The sequence below is a fragment of the Scleropages formosus genome, chromosome 4 (genome assembly GCF_900964775.1).
Source record: "Scleropages formosus chromosome 4, fSclFor1.1, whole genome shotgun sequence".
Classification (NCBI taxonomy): domain Eukaryota; kingdom Metazoa; phylum Chordata; class Actinopteri; order Osteoglossiformes; family Osteoglossidae; genus Scleropages; species Scleropages formosus.
In genome coordinates, this window is record NC_041809.1 from 24,160,703 (window position 1) to 24,181,282 (window position 20,580).

General features: G+C 42.2%; 1 protein-coding gene and 2 long non-coding RNA genes across 4 annotated transcripts; 2 read left to right on the forward strand and 1 right to left on the reverse strand.

Moving 5' to 3' along the window:
* The first annotated feature begins 167 nt into the window (after window positions 1-167).
* On the forward strand, window positions 168-9,858 carry sparta (spartin a). Of its 2 annotated transcripts, none has more exons than XM_018755096.2 (8): window positions 168-217; window positions 1,202-1,956; window positions 4,614-4,808; window positions 7,254-7,416; window positions 7,621-7,815; window positions 8,533-8,691; window positions 8,905-8,995; window positions 9,650-9,858. In XM_018755096.2, exons 2-8 carry the CDS (start codon window positions 1,204-1,206, stop codon window positions 9,843-9,845), a joined length of 1,752 nt encoding a protein of 583 aa, XP_018610612.2. In that variant the 5' UTR covers window positions 168-217; window positions 1,202-1,203; the 3' UTR covers window positions 9,846-9,858. The 2 variants fall into 2 exon arrangements, with proteins under 2 accessions (XP_018610612.2, XP_018610613.2); XM_018755097.2 differs by having other exon boundaries at window positions 8,885-8,995; window positions 9,650-9,728.
* Window positions 9,859-9,978: 120 nt separating this feature from the next.
* Window positions 9,979-11,554, reverse strand: LOC108936042 (uncharacterized). The gene is made up of 3 exons (XR_001966251.2): window positions 11,401-11,554; window positions 10,777-10,874; window positions 9,979-10,524 (listed from the first exon to the last, which is right to left on the reverse strand). It is a non-coding gene; the product is annotated as an uncharacterized LOC108936042 (long non-coding RNA).
* A 69-nt stretch (window positions 11,555-11,623) lies between these two features.
* Window positions 11,624-12,950, forward strand: LOC108936123 (uncharacterized). Its single transcript, XR_001966252.2, has 3 exons — window positions 11,624-11,705; window positions 11,907-12,336; window positions 12,563-12,950. It is a non-coding gene; the product is annotated as an uncharacterized LOC108936123 (long non-coding RNA).
* Window positions 12,951-20,580: the final 7,630 nt, after the last annotated feature.

Below are 20,580 nucleotides of genomic sequence, written 5' to 3' on the forward strand. Positions count from 1 at the left end.
GCCTGGATCAGGTGCTTGGCGAAGAGAAAGAACTAGGGCTGTCTACCATAGGCCTGCTGTACTGAAGTCCCGGAGCGCCGGAACAGGTCACGTGACTCCCGCGGCTCAGCGCCTCGAGCGAATCCTGTCAGCGGCGCTGGAGCCGCATCCCGCGCGCGGTCACGTGGCGCCTCTGTCGGTCTCACTTCAGAACTCCGCTGAAACTCGGACGCAACAGGTACGTTCCTGATGGAGAAGTCGCAGGCTTTCGGTTGGCGACTTATCGTGGTCCGAACTAAGTAGCATAACGTAAAGCTCTTTTTAAAATGTGTGTGGGTCTCTTCGATAATACAATTGCTTAAATTTTTAAAAGGGGGAAGCTCACACATGTACAAAACAACTGGAAACTGCTTTGCCAGGGCGCAAAGTCTTGTTGACAAGCTGATACTGACTTAATTCTGATATAATCACTTCTGTATATACATTTATAACAATTTTGAATATCGCAATCCATAGCTACAACTGATAAAGTGTGTGTGTGTGTGTGTGTGTGTGTGTGTGTGTGTGTGTGTGATTAGCTTACAACATGGGAGTCGTTTTGCAATGAATGAGTGTGATGTGTAGGATCAAAATTCTCTTTAACACGATTGAAGGGAGCAGATTTTACAATAGGGCTGCGTTCACCACGGGTATTGAGCGAGAAGGTGTCTGGCCTTCAGGTGAGACGGCTGTGCAAGTTGAACCTGCTCTGTGGCTTTTGCAGATGTCTTGGCAGCTGTTTACGGTCATTCTCTGAATGTCTGACTTGTTGCCAGCGCGATCGCAGCATTCTGGCACTCGACACCTCCCTGTGGCCGGGGCCTTTGTGCTTGCTACACACAAAGCATGGAAGGATGTTATGCAGACCTCGCTTCAGTATTTAAATAGCAACATTGACACTTCAGTTAAAACTTGAAGATTAAAAAATTTCTGTTGGAAAATGAAAATGCATTACAGGGGATTAACAACTTTGTAGCTAATGGTGGGGACTGTAATGTTCTGTATGGTAGATGTTACCATGGGTAATAATGCTGCTTATTAGCCGTATAGTGCACTCCATTTATTGCTTACTGCAACACTCAAACTTCCAAACATGTTTACTCATCTCCTGGCATGTCTCAGGAGCATTGTGAATGCAAAAAATGTTCAGATTGTGCTGTCTCTATTCACTCCCCCTTTCCAGGCATGGAGGACCTGAGAAAGCAGGCTGACCCAGCAGGAGTGCAGGTTATAAGAAACAATTATAAGAAGGCCTTCAAGTTTCTGTATGAGGGTCAGATGCAAGACTGTGCTGGCCACCAGGCCTGCGCACTGGAACTCTACCAGCGGGCACGGCAGCACCTCCTCCATGGGATTGGTGTACCCACCACGGGGAAAGAGTGCTCGGGTTCTGCCTGGGACTCCGCCCGACAGATGCAACACAAAATGAGGGAGGCCCTGAGCAACATCAGTGGCCGCCTGGCCACATTGGATAGTGTGTCGGTAGGGTTCATACCAGCTACAACCACCTTGCAGAACCCCTCTCTGAAACCACCGCTAAAGAAAAGCCCTACTATGGGCAAGCTGCCCATGCCCAGCAGAGGCCTTGTCAGCAAACAGTCTGTGGATATCTCCTCCCCAATGCAGCCCGGAGTTCCAGGTGAACTGCCCCCAGCCTATACCCCTCAGGCAACGGATGGCCACAGCACCATCTCGTATGGCACCCAGGCAGGAGAGTGCTCACTGGTGGAGAACGGGTGTTTCAAATTGGATTCCTGCCCAGAGGACTTGAGACGGTCCGGACAGGAACTCCTTTTTATTCCTCGGGGAGCGCAGATATTCTTTGTAGCTCCAAATGGACAGGTCAGCACCCCTTCCTACCCAGGCTACCTGCGCATCGTCAAGCTTACCAACAAGCTCTCGGACAGGACACCTAACTGCACACCTGCTTTCCTGCAGGTAGGTAAACGATTAAAACGGAACAAAATAAGGCAGCGTGCCTTGTTAAGAAATGCAACTGAAGTAGACAATTTGTCCTTTAACATATTCAGTTCAAGGCCCAGTAAAGATTGGAAAACTTCCTTGGCCCTTGAGCAAGGTTCCAGTTAAATTGTTTGCACTGGAATGATGACCTTTAGCTAATGTAGTTGGGCAAATTACCGGTGTTACTCAGGTTAATGCCGATCCTCTCTTTGGGGTAATCGGACTGAAAAGTGGATAAGTAGAAACAAACTACATAAAAGTTTCTTTGGAAGAGATGAGAGCATGTGTGTTTCTGATACAAATGGGGGGTGAGGGTTTGACTGAGTTTTTAGACTTGGCCTCTAGGCTTAGGTATATGAGAGGCAAAGAAAACCCAACTTTCTCAGGAAAGATCTTGAATCTCACCCCACTGCAGCTCGGCTTACATTAAGACTTGCGTTTTCCAATTTACTGATTAGATATGGGTTGCTGCTGCTCTCATTTGTAATTCCTGCTAGATTCTAACCAGCTGATATATAACAAGAATGAATGAATGAGCTGGAGAAGCTGGGGAGGTGGTTTGGATAATCACTGATTGTCTTTATTTTAAGCCACTGATAAGACGGGGACTTTTCAACTTCATTCCAGGACAGACCTACGTTATGTCTGTAGTTCAACGGTTTTCATTTGCTTCTAAATTTGAAATGCCAGCAAACAACCGTTCATTTAAAGATGGCAGTTTGAGCTTGGCTGCCAGATTTACACCAGAGAATTTCCTAGATATTATTTGACAGCAATTGTAACTTTTCCTCTTAACACGGTAAAGGTCACAGAGTGGGGGCACTCCGCTAAAACCCCTGTGCTGTTGACACACCAGTGGGAACTGGCTAGATCGACTGCAGCAGAATGATGCACATCTAGTCTTGTTACACATTTGTTTGTACGTAAAAAATGTTTGCAATGCATTACTGCATTCAGCACTGTAAACCCACAGTATGAGGAAGCATAATTTTGTTTTTGTCCCCAGACTTATCCTGTTTGCTGTCTTGGATCTTGTTTGCTTTTGCTTAAAAGGCTTTAAACCTTATCGATGAAATAAGTTCCAGAGCAGGCAGATTGCCTTATCCACAGCATATTTTAATTCAATGCATTTGCCTCTTTGTCACATAGTCCTAATTAGGACACTGGATGGCTCTGGATTTTCATATGGGATGAGCACAAAAATGAGATTTACTGTATGAAGGGCTGGGGGTACCAAGCTATCTTTTCAAAATCTCTGTAATTTGTCTTCCTGTCATGGCCCAAAAGTCCAATTGATTCTGCCTCTCTACAGTTTAACTGGGCTCTGAACAAGCTTTTAGCGTAGATGGAGGAGGGTTACTGCATTTCAGTAATCATGGGCATTGGTCCTAGACTCAGTGTTTTTGAAATATTTGTGCTGTAGGGTTATGGTTTTTTTTTTTTTTTTTTTTCCTCTCACACCATCAAAACGGTTGCATAAAATCTCTGGAAGCTGCTTTATATTCCTCATCTTGGAGCAATTAATATAAACTCAGACAGTATTCATCATAATTTTGAAGGTCAACATCCAAACATCTAGTGTGGTGTAGCTTGAATTCCAGCACAAAGGGTGCTGCAGCTGATGCCGCTGTTTTGTTGTATAGGTCGCCCTAATCCCCCACTCCGCTACCCCTTTGCTATGAATAGGTTTCTGACACCCCTGCTGTTGACCTCCCACCTGATTGGCACCAGTTGTCCTGTTAGACCAAGTGTCCCATGGTGACTGTTGTGCAAGCACTTTGGCAATAGCCGTGAAGAATCTGCACCTCTAAGGCTTAGCTGCCCTTAGTTCCACTTAACTCCTCTTGTAACTGGGGAAGAGAGCACCGATACACTTCTCAATCTACAAGGAATCCTTACGTAAGTCGATGTTTCATTGGAGAAGGTATACCCAGCTTCCATGCATGCATTGCTGGGCATGCAAACTGGTTTATATATCATGCACACAAGTAACACACAGGAGAATGATTCTCACTGAAGAGATGCCCATTTGCATTTATTCATTCAGCAGATGCTTTTCTCCATAGCAATGTACATCTTCGAGAAAATACAGTTTGTACATTACGTTAGGAGAAAGAGACATAGTTGCAGACGTGATCCTTTAGTAAACTTTGTTTTTTAAATGTTTATTTTACATGTTTATAGGAGTTGGAGAAATTCTATCCTCTAAATTATCCCCCTTTCACTGCCTGGAAAACCCCCGAAACCTTCAAATGGAATAAAATTGACACTTAAATTTATAGGAAAGTTGAATGCTTACTGCATAAAAATTTTAATGTTTGGGTATATTATGAGCAGCGTGGTGGTGGAATGGGTTGGTTAGGATTAGTTTACATATTGTCCCCATGTTTGTGTGGGTTTCCTTCTACATTCTAAAAACAACTGTTTTCCCTGGTATCTCATCCAGGGTTTTCCCTGCCCTGTATCCTTTCGTTTGCCCTGTGTTGCAGGATAGGCTCCAAACCCTTATGATCTTGCACTGGGCAAGTGTTGGTGATCAATGGAAGTTTTGGTGAAGTTTGTGAAATGGGAAGTATCAGTGTAACTCAGGGAAAGTTTGACTGAAGTCAAAATGATTCTTTTCCTTTCTGTAGGTGTGCAACTGGGTGTTTAGTCTCTCTCCAGACACCCCTGTCTTACTGTGCAACTCAGGGGTCTTTGTGTTCCCTGACACAAGGGTCACAACACCAGGGTCCTATGTGGGAGTTATGCTCTCCTCGGAGTTGCCCCTTTCGGACAGGAAGATGTTTGAGGACCAACTCCTGAAGCTGACAGACCTGAGAATGCAGGTGGGTGCTGGGTTGTGAGGTAGAGCAATGTGTGTTTTCATTTTGTAAACATTCCATCTTCTGTCCTATGACTCACTGTAGTTGCCAAAATCTGGCTTCCAGTGATTTAATTTCACCATACCGACTGAACTAGCTCAGAAAATGGTTGTACTTATTCTTCAGAATTGGCTGTTAATTCAATTTTCTTTGCTCTATTTTTTTTTTTTTTTTTTTTTTTTTTTTTTCTCCCTCTCCAGACTGGTTTGTGGGGCAGGATAATTCTGTGGGTTTAGGTTTTTCATTTATGTTAATACAAATTTTTAAAAATATATTTTATATTTAAAAAAAAAAAAACATTTCAAAATTTTTTTAGGGTTTGGTTTTTTTTAAATGTAAGACAGCTATAACATATCTTGGAATTTAATACATTTTGTTACTGATATTATACCTGTTATTCAGTTGATCAAAACTGGTCCCATGAATTGTGCAGAAGAGTGAATGGTGCCACCGCTATCACTCAGATTTCCGTTTGTGAACGGAGAGGCACTTTTACGGTAGTGTAAGAGTATTCATGCTAAAGATGTTTATATAATTTCAATACTATAATTGAGTTCAACTGTATAACATTAAATATGTAAAATCATTGAATCTATTTTAGCTGTGAGGTAGGTTTACTATAAATCAGTATTGTGACTGGTTGAAACTTTCAGTGTGAAATGTGACATTTTGACTTGTATTAGTTTGTTGCAGGAAGAGTGTAGCTAGAACACAAATATGCAGCCAGAACACCAGATTGTCCAAAACAGAGCTACAGAATGACCCTTGTGACAGGAAGGACTGCTGACCATGCCACAGGAACCCCAACACTAAGGGAGAATGGCAGTGAAACCAGTACTGTTTTATTGACCATTGCTCTTCAACTTGAGCAAATTTGGCCCTTATAAACTGTAAAGTTCAACCCAATTACATTTATTTATTTATTTAATCCATAGTTCCTCTGAAATGTAATTATGGCCATTTTGGTTTGATTGCGGTGGGGGCTTTTGCAGTTCACAGAAGCGATGAATGGAGAACGTAAAGCAGCACATTGCACAAATCCTGGTCTTTCTCCAAATGGGCTTTTTGGGGGGTTTATTAATGTGCCAAACTGCACACCTATCTGAGCAGTGGAATAATTGATTCCTTGACGTGGTTGCTGGTGTCTGATGTGATTGAGGGTTTCATCAATATCTAGTCATCTCAGACCAGTGATAAAGTGTTGAATGGAGAGGTTGCTACATGATGCCAAGATTCATAAAGGAATTATTTGCACATTTAATGATGCAGAATTGCCAGTCTGTGTCCAAAGATCCTGAACAGGTACAGGACTACGTGTTGGTGACTTTTGTGGGGGGGAAATGCATCAGAATCAGCTTTATTGGCCAAGTATACCTGAGCATACAAGGAATCTGTTTCTGGTTTAGAGCAAACCTACACTGCACATTCACACATACAGACTACATAAGCATCTACTGAACTAGACATAGACTAATATAAACATGATTACCGACAATGCAGCAAACAAGAACATGGTATAATGCAGACAGAACATAAAACCATGCAGACATAATACAAGTAAAGGACCAAGCATAGAAAAAAGTACGCATTGACCTGTATCATAAAGTGACAGAGTGCAGTGATTGTCAGTTATTTGGAGAACATATTGCACATGAATATGATATTGGACTAAGGATATAAGGAAACATCTTGCACAAAAGATGTAAGAACATCTGCAGAATGACTTGAGTGTTTGCACTTTTAATAACATTTCAATAATTTGCTCTCTGAAAGGATCTTTAAAATCTGCTTATACAGGTCATCCTTAACTTTCGACAAGGTTCCATTCCCATGACCCTGTCATTAGTTCCAAAACCCTTTACCATATCACATACAAAATCAGAAGGATATGTAAACAATTAATATGCACGAAAGCTACAATGTAGCAGGGTTGGGGCAAGCTGGAGCCTACCCTAGCAACAGAAGGCGTAAGGCTGGAGGGAGAGGGTTCACGCGCAGGATGGGACGCCAGTCAGCAAGGAACCCCAAGCAGGACTCGAACCTAGACCCGCCAGAGAGCGGGACCCAGCCAAACTCACTGCATTACAGCACCCCTCCAGAATATAAATGTACAGTGTAATTACATTTTTATGCAACACCTTCTAAATATGTTTTCAACAGAATACTAATGTTTTTGCTTGCTGGACATTGATTCCATTCACCTTATTATTAAACAAACAAAATGTTATTGTAAATATAATGGAATGGGAGAGACACACTGAGTCAATAAGAAATATGCTTCCTTGTGACAGCGTGGGCCAGCCAGTGTCATCGTACAATAATTGTTGTCGTTAGACCTAATGTTTGTACTGGAGTAACACAGGATTGATTGACATGGTCATAAGTCAAGGACTACCTGTACTGAAACAGGCTCCAGATGATATGCTGGACACTCTGAATCTGAGTGAGAAAGTCCCCCTAGAGTCCACAGACCAGGTGAAGGGAAAGACTGCCACCATGGCACCGGAGCAGGTCCAGGAAGAGAAGCCTGTGCCAGAATGGAGTGAGAAGTTTGCCCGTGGATTCCTCACAGGTGGGTCCATGTCTCCTCCTCAAATACCGTGTACAGGAATGTCATGGATGCACAGCACTCGCTCCTGATGAGGACGGGCTCTGAAATCTGCACCTTCTCTAAGCCCATGTCGGTGATGTTCGGATGAGATCTGCACAACAGGTCTGGGTCCCGATGGCCTGTATTGTACTAGCATTTCTCAGAACTACAAATCATCCACAACAGGTGCCTCACGGTTGAGCAGGGGGCTGGTGAAAGGGGGTGAATACACCGGAAACGCCATCCACAAGGGGGGAGCCAAGTTACGGGAGCATATCACCCCTGAGGACAAGCCTGCTGAAGTCAACCCCAATGTCACCAAGGGGTTGCAGTTTACCCAACAGGCCACAGGGGGCGCTGTCAAAGCTGGTAACTTCCTAGGTGAGTAATAGCCCTTTCAGCAACCTCCATGTATGTCTGCCTCTGCAATGTAGGAGATGTGTTTAATGAATACATGGGTGATTATTTAAACAGTATACACTCACCAGCCACTTTAAGTACACCTGCTTATTAAAACAGTCTGCTCCTTCACACAGCAAATAGGCTGCAATGCAGTAGTCCCCCACCACCTAATGAAGGTAATGTTCCTGGAAAAACCCTTTGTAAGGCAAATTCTCATAACTCCTGAGAAATTGACCTGTGATTGTATGACTTGCTGGATGTCATTGTTTGTGGAAAAGTGGAGTTTAATGCACGTAATACTGAATATCAAGGCTTTTTGGGTCCTGTTTATTTATAACATGGTCAATGCTAATTTCAGCTATTTTTTTGACTTCCTTCATGGATGTTTGACTTAAGTTGTAACACTGGTAAATCCCCTCTCCTTCTTGATAGTGTAGAGAGAAGGAGTAAATGCTAGGGTTACAGTGGAGACCCATGCTCGTTTGACTTCTAAACAGATTTATAATTTAACTTTTGTTGTACAATTATGCAGTACATTGTGCAAGCTGTATTAAATGTCACTAGGTCTTTTTGCTCACTGGTTTGCATGTCTTTGTAGTGGAGAGAAGTGAGCCAAACTAATATGTAGTAGACATCTGAGGTCATCACAGTGGGAACTGCTTAGAATTTCTGTGGCTACACACGTTGCTATTGCAGTTGATGGTGCGTGTACAGTGGCCACCGGTGTGGGCAGACAGCTGGGACCACATGTGAAAAAGCAAGGCAGCAAGCTGGTCCCTGAATCAGTGAAGAAAGGAAAGGATGAAAACTCCAATGTCAGTGGGGCCATGCATGTTGCATCCAGCAGCGTGCAGGGTATGACTCAGAGCTTTCATGCTCTACTTCTCCTCTCAAAGTTTTACAACCCATGTAGTTAAAAAACCTGATTAATTTGGAAGTACTTGATCAGAAGAGACACTAAAGTCTCTCATGAGGTGTTAAGTAATGGTAGGATTTAATTTTGTGTGTATGCCTGAGCAGGATTTTTTTCTTTTTTTGGTAAAACCAGTCCATAATAAACTCCCGCAGGACTTGCAACTGTGTGGTCTGGACTGGAAGTGGCATCTAAGTGTATAGGGAAGAGCATGGCATCAGAGACTATCTCCACCGTGAAGCACAAGTACGTAGCCACCATCTATGGTATAACTTTTCCTGCCTTTCATTATATTTTTCTGTGTCTTAGTGATTCCTTCTTTAGTTGATTTGTGAGTTGTGCATCTTGGTGTGTTTATTTTACTTTATGGCTCTTTCTTTTTTTCCCTAAAGGGGGAATAATCAAGACCCTTTAAATTCTTTTTCCTTTACTTTTTTCAGATTTAGGAGGTTAGAGAACATCTTAGACCTCTGTGCAACAATAAAACTAACATAAAAATGCTGGGAGACATGTAGGAATGTGTTGGGCCTCTCTGGGCCATTTGCATGAATGTGGTGGGAAGCTTTGCTGTGCCAATAAACCAAGTCTACTGCAAGTAACCTGTGTATCCCTTCTCCCTGGTGTTGGCAAGAAGCCATGCCCATTGCTTATGCTTCTCCTACTACCACACTGACTCTTAGCATGGTATACAACAAGACTGTCAATGGTGGCTCTTAAGTTAATCCTCATGACACTGATGGACACAGTGTTTAACAACAACCACCCTATGAATGCTTTTTTTTTTTTTTTTTTAAAAAAAAAAAAAAAAAGCCCCCCTTTAGTCATATGTCCAACTCCCCCAAACTCAAATGTCTACAACTCTCCCAGCCCCCATTCCAGTACTGACTGTTTGTGGTTAAGGTACGGGGAGGAAGCAGCCCAGGCTACCAAGACTGCAGTCCATTCCACTGTCAACGTGGGTATCGCTGCAGTCACTTTCAGCCAGCTGGCCTTGAACGTCTTTGTGAAGATGGTGAGGAAACAGGCACCCCCACCCCTGGAGAACCCAAGCATTCAGGAAAAAAATGGAGAAAGAGGGAAAACCAAAGAAGGGTAGCTGAGCTGGGCCAGGCCACTGAATTTTACTCTCAAATCCCTGTTTCCTGGAAAGCTGTTAAACAATTGCTGCCAAGGGCACACTTCTGTCACACAATATGCTGTAATTAAAGTGTATACCCAAGTATCAGAAAAATGAAGAATTGAAAAGTATGTGCTATTATCATCTTTGTTAGACTGTAGTTATACAATGGTGTTATACATTTGTAAGACATGTGAGGGGAGACTTTTATACAAGACTGCCTTTAATAATTCTTGTAATAAAATACAGCTGTTAAGACAAAACAAGAGGTTTAATAAAGGGATCTTACTCCTCTGACTTGTACTGTACAGTAGGGCTGGTTAAAGAAAAGATTAGACCAGTCTTCACCTGTGATCATTTTTAAATTTAGTTGAATAAGATTGTTGGCTCAGGTATGAATTTTTACAGAATCTCACTAGTGCCATTTTCTTTTGTGGACAGACTGCAAAATACAATACACCATCTACTATCTGCCCATCACATTAACTCATAACCAAAAGCTAAACTTCCAGGCAACCAAAAATGCATCATGGCTTGACAAAAAGATTTATTAAAAAAAAAAAAAAAAAAATCTCCTAGTCTAAGGGATCAGGGTCTATAAGTTAAGGAGATGGTTGGACCATTTCACCGCTGCCACCTTCTCCAGATGTGACTGGGCCTGTAAAGACATACATACAGCTGTATCACATATTTATTTTCCAAACTGATTTTGGTGGATGGTTGAATGGCTGTTCCTGTCAATGCCTTAAGTGAAAACATTCTCATTAAAGACCTCGATTAAAGCAAAATGGTCCTGCTCAGTTTTGTTCAGTCCTCTGTCAACATCAGTAAAATACAGAGGTTAATGGATCATTTTATTCGGAGGATACTTCTCACAACCCTGCTGTAAAAATAGCCTTTTTTTCCATACCTGATTGAAGGACTTGTTAAGATTACTAAGGGCGTGATTGTGCTTTACCAGCTTCTTCTGGTTTTCTTCAAGTTTTCTTGCTTCATTGGTTAGTTTCTCTTGAACACATACAACACACACGATCAGACAATTATAACAAATGCGACGAAGCTAGAGGGGAACCGCTACTACAGATGACTAACACAACACACGAAGTAGAAACGCACAACCGCTCCTTCGTCACCGTGATCATCACCGTTTTGTGACGAGATGGCGCCACCTAGTGCTCCGCCGCGCGCTAATGCATCGCGAGACGACCTTTCTTACACAAGAATTTGAAAACGCTACAGAAATAAATCCAGAAGTGAAAAAGTACCAATAGACCGGCAATCTTTCACATGACAGAACAGTGCCACACAGAGGAGGCATTACATAGATGATAGCAGGAGCAAGCTGACTAAAAATAAAGACTGCAAAACAAGCGTAACACTTTCAATTTAAAACCGTTTACACGGCTTTTTTTATGTTGACTAAAGATAAATCATTCGACGATAACATGATGATAAATGTAAACAACTGAGCAGCTTGTCAACGGCGACTAGTCTAGGGGCTAGCAGCAATCTGTTTATTAAGCACTTTTCATACCCAGTAATTCAGCAATTGTCTTGTATCTGACTGCCGCTTCTTCTGGCATCTTATCCATCCTGGTACAAATGAGTAGCTCAGCTAAGATCTTCGGAGCAGCAGTTTGGTTATTATGACGTTTCTAGCTGCTACTTCGCGCTCATTTTGAAACACTGGGACGTACTTCCGGTATGCGGCCGGAAGCGGTCGTTCTCATGGTAATGAGTTAAACATGCGACCTGTATAGCGCTCTTTGAGCCGGAGCTCGTGATCTATCGGGGAGCAATGACCGTAGATGTTCTGACACAGCTGGCCCGCGATATTAAGTAAAGTTACATCCACGTCTGCTTAACTTGTATTTATGAATTTACCTCGGCCATTTTGAGAATTACGCCACCAGTAAAGTAATACCGGATCCAAAAGTCGGTCCCACACACACAGTATTTGTCGGTAGCGCTGGTGGTGCCTGAGATGTGATGTATTTCAAACCATTTATCTTTCTTTTTCATCTCCATATTATGTTACAGAAATGCTATAAAAGCCAATGTGCAGACCGAGATGGCACTCCTGGAGAAGAAACCAATAACCACTTTTCTAGATCACCACTTGCTGGATCGTGGTGGTCTGGAGCCTGTTCCAAAAGAACTTCGCACCCTGTCAGTCCGGCACAGAGCAATCACACATACACTCATTCATTCGCTCATTCACACAAGGCAAGTTAGAGTCCCTGGTTCACCTGAAAATGTGTCTATGGGCTGAGAGGAACCACATGCAAAAACAGGGAGAACTTAAACTCCATGCAGACTGAGCTGGATTTAAACACGGGTCTGAACCTACATCGCAGAAGGAGCTGTGCGACACCATCACATCCACTGTCCCATCGTTCCACCCAGGAAACTTGGCCAAATGGGCTGAGCTTCAGCAAGTGGTCTGTCTCCTTTCAATTTGGCATCAAGTGTGAGTAATACCTTAAGTATGTTTTAATTAAGAAGAAGGGAAAACTTGGCATCATTTCAGCTCTATAGGAAGAATGATAAAAAGGAACTGGGCACAATATTGAAATTTCAATGGATTCACAATTTAATTTGTATTAAATATGCATTTTAGCCAATGAAGGTTCTCAATTTACTGCTCTGTCAGCTAATCATGCATTGTGAAGACAACCAAATGCACTCTCTTCCAGAGAATGAGTTGAAGAAACACTGAGATGCTGCTGAACCAGCAATTGGAACAGATTGGCCTGGTGCAGGAAAGTCTGGAAGGACATTTATTCCCCATGTTAAACAGCATACAACCTCTGCTCTTTTCAACAAACTTTCTTTTTATCTACTTTCTCTACTCTTTCCTTTCACTCACTCACTCACACTTACCAAACGTCTATGAAGAAGGAAGGTGAGATGAGGTCTCTTCACCAATGTCTGCTATTCTATTACTGTATTACTTCATCAGGGCTTAGGACAGAGCTCAGCAACTTATTTGTAAAGGGGCCACAATCCACCAAGTTTCAGAGAATAACTTTTCATTAGAACCTACAGTATTTTACACTTACAATACATGAGCTGAAGGGAGGCGATGTGCCATTCAAATGGTTACTTCAGCAGGTTGCTGTCCTAGCAGTGCCCATGTGTCAAGATTGACTGTCCTCCATATGGTCCTACAACGCAATGCCAGTGGTGAGTGCTCTCAGAGGTGAAACTCTTCATACATGTTCTTTGGTTCATTGCAGTCTTCAGCATCAAAAGCCTGCTTGGGCTGCCCGTGACTGTTCACATCTAGCTGTGACAGTGGCTATTTTGATGTCCTCTGAGCTCCTCTCTGGCTAAAAGCTGTACTCTACTTAAGTACTACCCACTCCACCAAGGATTAATTCATCAGTGATGACTGAAAGCTCTGCTTCTGACATTTTGGAAACAGGTGTCCTTCACACATTTTTTAACAGTTTTTTTTTTTAAAGCCCATTTTCAGCAGTGCTGTAAAACTGCCAGTTGAAGACTAACATCACATTGTGGAGGTTGGGTTTCCATAATATGCTGCATTTTAAAAGGGCTTTGTGTGAAGCGTTCACCAACGTAGCAGAGAAGGAAGAACAAAGGTACAATTTATATAAATTATGTTGTGTGTTGTAAATGTTTTTGTAAAAAAACGCCAGAACTGTTGCACATGATGAAATGGAACCCTTGCAGACCTCATGTAATGCATACAACATAACGTATAGAATCACAGCCAAAAAGAGATATTAACATTTTGTACAGCAGTGAGGGCATTAAATGGGCTTGTTTATGTTGATCGGCTCATATTACCTGTGTTTGCCATGTTTTAACGTGTGTTTTAACTCATGCATGTTTCCAGGGTGCGTTAAGGGAGCCTGGATAATGACAAGGTAAGCCTGGAGAACCAGAAGAGGGAGCTTCACCAGAAGTTCTCTGGAAACATGATATCCAGCTCCAAATCCCCTCTTTGCCTAGTGAACACATACCCCTCCTCCCTCCCCAGATGGCATCCTCCTGACAGTACACATTATCCCATAAAAAGCTGGAAAAACCCTGGTTGTCAATCAGAGACTGTAACAGTACCATTCCTGTTTTATGTTGTCAAGGACTGGAGGGAGATGCAGTGCATCAGGCTTCAGATAAAGACTGATTTTCATAATTCTGACTTTTCCCCCTTTTGCAAACAGAATTACTTCCAAGATCCTTGTTTGATCGTTCGCGTCATGTTTTTGTTCAGTAAACAGCATTTTCTGTTGCTGCAAATTTTGATTATGACAGCATGATCTCATTTTCCTGTAAGGCCAGAAAGTTTCTTCAGCAGTGTTGTAGCAAAGTTACACTCTGTACAAGTCAAGCAAGAAAAGGGGGCTTACTGAACATAAACACTTTGAATGGCTTTTTTTCTTTATCAGGATTGCCTTAAAGCTAACCTGAAGCTTACAAAGCAACCCTCTCAAAGGTGAGAATTGCTGGATGTCTGGGATTTTCAGAACTGAAATGGGTCTGCAGAAGATCTTAGACCTTTCATTGTATCTGCAGGGGTTAGTGGGAAGATGGAAAAGTGTGTGAAGATGTCAATATCTCCAGGTGTCTCCTCAGAAGATCAACAAGAAGCTGGCACTGATGGGCCTCATGAACCCTGGAGAGCCAAACAAAATGGTAGGGTTGATTTTTTTTTTTTTTTTAAGACTTATGGAGCACCCAAAATACTCAACATGTGCCCCATTTTTCAGTGTCACTTACATTCCTGTTGTCAAAAAAATGAAGTGGGACAAACATCCGTGGCGGAGTTTGCCGTCACACATGGAGGCTCTGTGATGTCGAATCATGCTGTGTAAATGCTTGAGAGAGGAAAGTTCTGTGGTACTGAATTTTTTTTCGTGTTACAATGAGTCTATATCTGAGCAGGGTGCCAATTTAGCAGCCCTGGCTAGATCCGTATTCATATAAACGTTAATGCAGTCTCATGGCGCTTCTTGGAGATGCAGTTCTCCAGGAACAACACTCTGCACTGCTGGAGTAAGGCCAGTTAATTCTGGCACGGAATCCAGCCGGAGTCCAACAGTAAGCATCAGTGTCACAAAATGCCATTTTGTCATTTCGATGTGTGCCACTTTTATATAACAGAATCTATTTAAGATTGTGAAGGGGGTGCGGTGGCGCAGTGGGTTGGACCACAGTCCTCCTCTCCAGTGGGTCTGGGGTTCGAGTCCCGCTTGGGGTGCCTTGCGACGGACTGGCGTCCCGTCCTGGGTGTGTCCCCTCCCCCTCCGGCCTTACGCCCTGTGTTACCGGGTTGGGCTCCGGTTCCCTGTGACCCCGTATGGGACAAGCAGTTCTGAAAATGTGTGTGTGTGTGTGTGTGTGTGTGTGTGTGTGTGTATTTAAGATTGTAGTTTTACAGTCATGGTTCTTTACTCCAGTAAAATAATGCACTTGCTGACACAGGTTATACTGTAATGAATGTTTTTCAATAATTCAGTGAGAATGCATGTCATGCTTAATATATAATTTGCCTAGGTTTTTTTTTTCTTGCCTCATGTTAACTTTGTCAAGTGTGAATATTTTGTGTCACTTTGCATGATATTGTCTAGCTAAATATTATATATGAATTCAGCACTTTCTGCTTTTTGTTTACATATCCCTGCAGTCATGACCTTTTGGGTTTGAGTTTTAATTTACGCTTCCTTCTTGTTTTATGACTTGCAAGAGCCATCACAGTTAAAGTGATACAAAGTCTGATGGGTCCAAATGGGACCCATGAAGAAGATGGCAGTCACTCAGATGACAGTTAACACCATGAGGGAAACAAGTAATCTCCAGAATAGTTCCACAGAGCAGAAGGTTTCAAAGAACTTCTTCTTCGGGATGATCATAAGAAGACAGAGAGAAGGGAAGCGGGAAATACAAACCATTAAGGCTGACCTCCATACAGGTATGTTTGTGCACCTGTGATGGCAGTCGTGATTTATTCAGTTCAGAAGCAGCCCCAGTCATGATCTGTATTCAATTATAAATTCACATTTGTAAAATAAATGACAATGCTTATGTTTGCAAGGTGAAAATAGTTCAGCATCTAACCTGTGCATTGCCTTACTTTCAAGTGTTCTTTTTTAATAACAATGATTTCCTGTAATTACTGTAGTGAATATTCAGAGGCAGCCAATTATGTCTCAGGTTTGGAGGAATAATAGCAAGATACAGATGCTAGATAATCTTTGTCAAACATGAGCCGAATTTATTTTCTTCCCCCTTCCTTCCCCCCATTGCCCTAGTTTGCAATGATCAGTGTTATGTGCCATTAGATTTTATTCATGTGAATCACTTCAACAGTAATCTGCTGTACATGGTGCATAAGTTGGTGGTATTTTGTAGTGAAAGTGGATTCACAAGTTGGGCCTCAAATCCACACAAATCTCACACACACGCAGAGTCTGAAACCGCTTGTCCCAAGTGGGGTTACGGTGAACCGGAGCCTAACCTGGCAACACAGGGTGCAAGGCTGGAGGAGGAGGGGACGCACCCAGGACGGGACGCCAGTCTGTTGAAGGGCACCCCAAGCAGGACTCGAACCCCAGACTCACCGGAGAACAGGACCTGGTCAAACCCGCTGTGCCACCACGCCCCCCACCCACACAAATCAATAGATAAATAAAATGATGTCCTGTAGATGGAAATAGATCTGTATATTTTCAATGAGAAATTATTTCAGTTCACACAAGGTATACCTTGAACTGAATTAAATAAATCTATTTTTTTTGCCAGGGGGCACGGTGGTGCAGCGGGCTTGGCCGGCCCTGCCCACTGGTGGGTCTGGAGTTCGAGTCCTGCTTAGGGTGCCTTCTGACAGACTGGTGCCCCGTTCTGGGTGTGTCCCCTCCCCTCCAGCCTTGCACGCTGTGTTGCCGGGTTAGGCTCCAGCTCACCGCAACCCTGCCTGGGACAAACGGCTTCAGCCAGTGTGTGTGTGTGTGTGTGTGTGTGTGTGTGTGTGTGTGTGTGTGTGTGTATTTTTTTTGCCATGGTGCCACAACTGTAGTGCTGCTGCCTCAAAGTTCGCAAGCTGTGTTCTGATGTAGGTTTGAATATTTCCTGGTAAATTGTGTGTGTGTGTGTGTGTGTGTGTTTGCGTGTGCCGATGCACCTGTCAAAGTTTACATGTGTGAGTGTGTGCACATTTGCGATTACGATTGAGAACAGTGGTGAACGCAGCAGATATGTGTGTCATTGAACCACATTGCTCTGCCAGTGATGCTGGACACATCCGTTAGAGACCAGGCCGAACACCTTTATTTCTGAGCGGATGAGAGTGTAACTGTGGCAGTTTGATATTCTGAACATGTGGTCAAGTGCCCTACCTCTCCCTTATCACTGCCTTTGTTTCTGCCCCAGAGAGAAGACGTGAACAAGGTACAAATTCTGAGAACAGTGACTCAGTATCGCTTGTAGGAATGTCTATAATGCTAAATATGTGTGTGCATCTTTAGTTCATGCTGATGCACGTAATTTGCATATATTACAGCATGTGGTCTTGTCCTTGGTGTAACATTCAGTGTCAATTTTGAGTGGTTCTGGTTGGATCTGACTGTTTAGTTTGAAGTTATGTTAGATGACTCTAGTTAGAAGGTTTTACTATCTCTAAGAGGTACTGACAATAATATGCAGAACATTTATGCACTGCCTTGTTTTTTTCAAAGACAGTAACGCAGGCTGCAAAATTCTAGCGTTTTTAATTGCCGACATTGTTTTTTCTCTGTTCCGGAGTGTGTGAGGAGAAGGGAAATGTGGATAATGTCATGGAGTGATCCCAGGGGAATTTTAAAAGCCAACACAGGGGCCTGCTGGGCTTGACATTTCCACATTTCAAATTTGCGTTATCTGATCTCTCCGTTACTTTGTCATTCTGAGAAACACGGTACCCTGCACTGCTGAAATACTTCACAAATCCATTTGTGTATTGTTTTACTTTCTTCCCTTTTTAGTCCTTTAAAATTTAGTCCCAACTTTGTGGAGCTCAGCCAACCAAACTAATACCCTCTGCTGGTGCATTCCATTTCATTTCACTAAAAACATCATCGTATGCATGTAATTTGTATGTTTTTCCATTTCAGTGTTTCCTTAAGGTAACGCATTAGTGCCTCTTTTACAATTTCAACTCGAGACTTGCCAGTCACAAAGTCGGTTCCTGATCTCCACCATTTCATAGCTACTTGTACTAAAACGTTTGCCATAGTTTTATATTTGTAAACTGCCTGAACAGAACTTTTCACATGGGGTTGTGTACTGATGAACCTTTGTGGTTATTGCTTTTTTATTTCTGGCGCTGCAAATGAGAGAATCAGACTCTTGGCACGTCACATGGCACAGACAAGTAATTCTGCTATGATGAATGGCTTCTTCAAAGGATGGCAGTTTAGCATGTCACTAAATCAGAATTATCTGGCATCCGGATGAATTTGAAATAAGAGAGCCAGAGAGAGGGAGCAGAATGAGTGCTGTGTCAGGAAATACTTTTGTAAACTGTTGCAGGTCTTTCTGTGGGGCCTCTAGTATAAGAGGAGGCCCTTGCCTATCAACATAATACGACACACATTTTAAATGTTAAAAAAAGGTGCTTATATTGAAAAATAATCATTAAATTACCTACTATATGCACATATTGCATAGCATTAATTTTTCTTTGGGTGTTGAAAGATATTTAACTATTAGGGTATATTATATATATAATAGTATTTAAAGCATTTTTTTAAACAGGTGTCTCAGTCCCTCCTTTGCTGAGCTAGTCTCTTCTGTGAGTTTGGACCTCCGTGATTTTACTCTTTAACCACATATTTTTGAAGCAGTGCACATGAGGTACACCAAATTTTTTAACTTGGAAAAAACTCTTAACAGTGTAAAAAGTTGTGCATTCTGAGAAGGGTAAGAACAGAATGTGTCAGCAGTAGTGTGGAGAGCATGCTTTTGGATATTGCCTTGGATATAATAGTCCAAGGCTGATTTTGGCAAAATTGTGCCTCTTAAAGTATTTCCGAAAGAGCTAAATAGGAAGGAAGATTTAAGAGATAAGGGCTGAGTGTGGAGGGGTGGCTCAAGAACACACAGGGTGGACTGGATTTCTGCAACACAGCACCCCAGCTGAAGGATATGTGCATGTGGCTGTAAATGGTCATGTTTCTGACTGCAGTATGTGGCGGGTCAATTATGTAACAGTGACAGGGGAAAACCAAGAGGGATGATGACCAGGAATGTAGCATAAATGGAAAAGAGTAAGGACCCAAAGGAAAAGAGTAAGGACCCAAACACTGAGCCCTGCAGGACTTCAGTTGAGAGAGACAAGACAGCAAAAAGGCTGTACTGTCTAATTCCAACATTTGGATCATGTTTAGTACTGATTTTTAATGCAAGAATCATATTATTCAACAAACATGGTACAGTGACTAAGTTCTAAGACTGGCTATCATGTGATGCTGCTGTATTGCAAATGCCCATGACTCTTAATGACAGCAAAGCTAGATGGCAGCCAGTCTTAGAACTTACTGACTATACTATACATGATTTTAACAGTTATCTTACAAACTACATTTGGTTGCGTATTTTTTAAAAAAAATTTTATCTGGTGGTAATTGAATTTTATTCTACTTTTAGATTTTTAAAAAAATCTTACTAATAATGCCATTTTATTATTAGAAAGTACTGGTGAATATTACTTGTAGGCTTCTCAGAGCAGATATTTTTTAGTTTTCAGGGCCTTTCCTGAGAACTGTAAGAAACAACATTCTTTATATAATAAAAGATTTGCTGCGAGATGCTGTTTGCTGTGACCTTCGTCCTCCTCCTCCCCAATGTGTGTGGTCTGTCTGTGGTCTGTCTGTGTGTCTCCCGTCACTGTTTTGCACCATTATTAATTTTTGTACAGAGTATGATAACAAAAAACAGCAAACAGCATGGTTGAATTTCTCATGATGTCCAGCTGTTTTCATCAAAAGCATTATAGGTGTCTGGATTTGTACTCATCTCTAATGTACTGTACCTCAGTTACACAGTAACTTATTTAACATAGACATTTGCTCCGCCAAACATTTAATCAGGGACAGTTATTGAAAGCTACCATGTGACTAGTTTTCACAGGATGCTCACAGCCTCTTTTTTAGCGTGCACTCAAGTGTTATGTTGGATTTTTTCTTCTCAAGTACCCTGGGTGAAAGAGGAAAGGTGTGTGTGTCAGTGCGCTGGTGTCACATGCAGTAATGGTGAGACACTCACCACTGAGTAGATGGCACTCCAGTAAGGCTTCACCACAGTGGCTTCAGAATCCCTTTGTATGCAATCTTACACTCTTTGCCTGGTGAAGCAGAAGAGACCCATAATCTTAACCATCTTCCCTTTTTCTTATTACTGCAGTCTGTACCACATTTTACCAGTGCTCCATTTCGGCTAGATGACAAACACTGGAAACCCAGCACAAAGAAATGCAATACCTGCTCATCTACTTTATTATGTGTTATTTATCTACCGTGAGCCTTCAGGAAGGACACAGAAAACCACAAACATCTTGCAATAAACAGATGCAGCAAACAGCCTGTGACAATGCTTTGGCATATTTTTTCTCTAGAAAGTGGAGAATGTTTTTAAATATGAAATCATAATTTCTTCAGTTGCAGTGTTAAGAGTCCAACATTAACTGCAGCATAAACCCAGTAAATGTTAAATG

Coding starts and splice junctions, on each gene's coding strand:
- sparta (XM_018755096.2), top strand. CDS start 1,204: ATGGAGGACCTGAGAAAGCAGGCTGACCCAGCAGGAGTGCAGGTTATA. Junction 7,417..7,620: donor TGCCCGTGGATTCCTCACAG/GTGGGTCCATGT, acceptor CATCCACAACAG/GTGCCTCACGGTTGAGCAGG. Junction 8,996..9,649: donor ATCTCCACCGTGAAGCACAA/GTACGTAGCCAC, acceptor TTTGTGGTTAAG/GTACGGGGAGGAAGCAGCCC.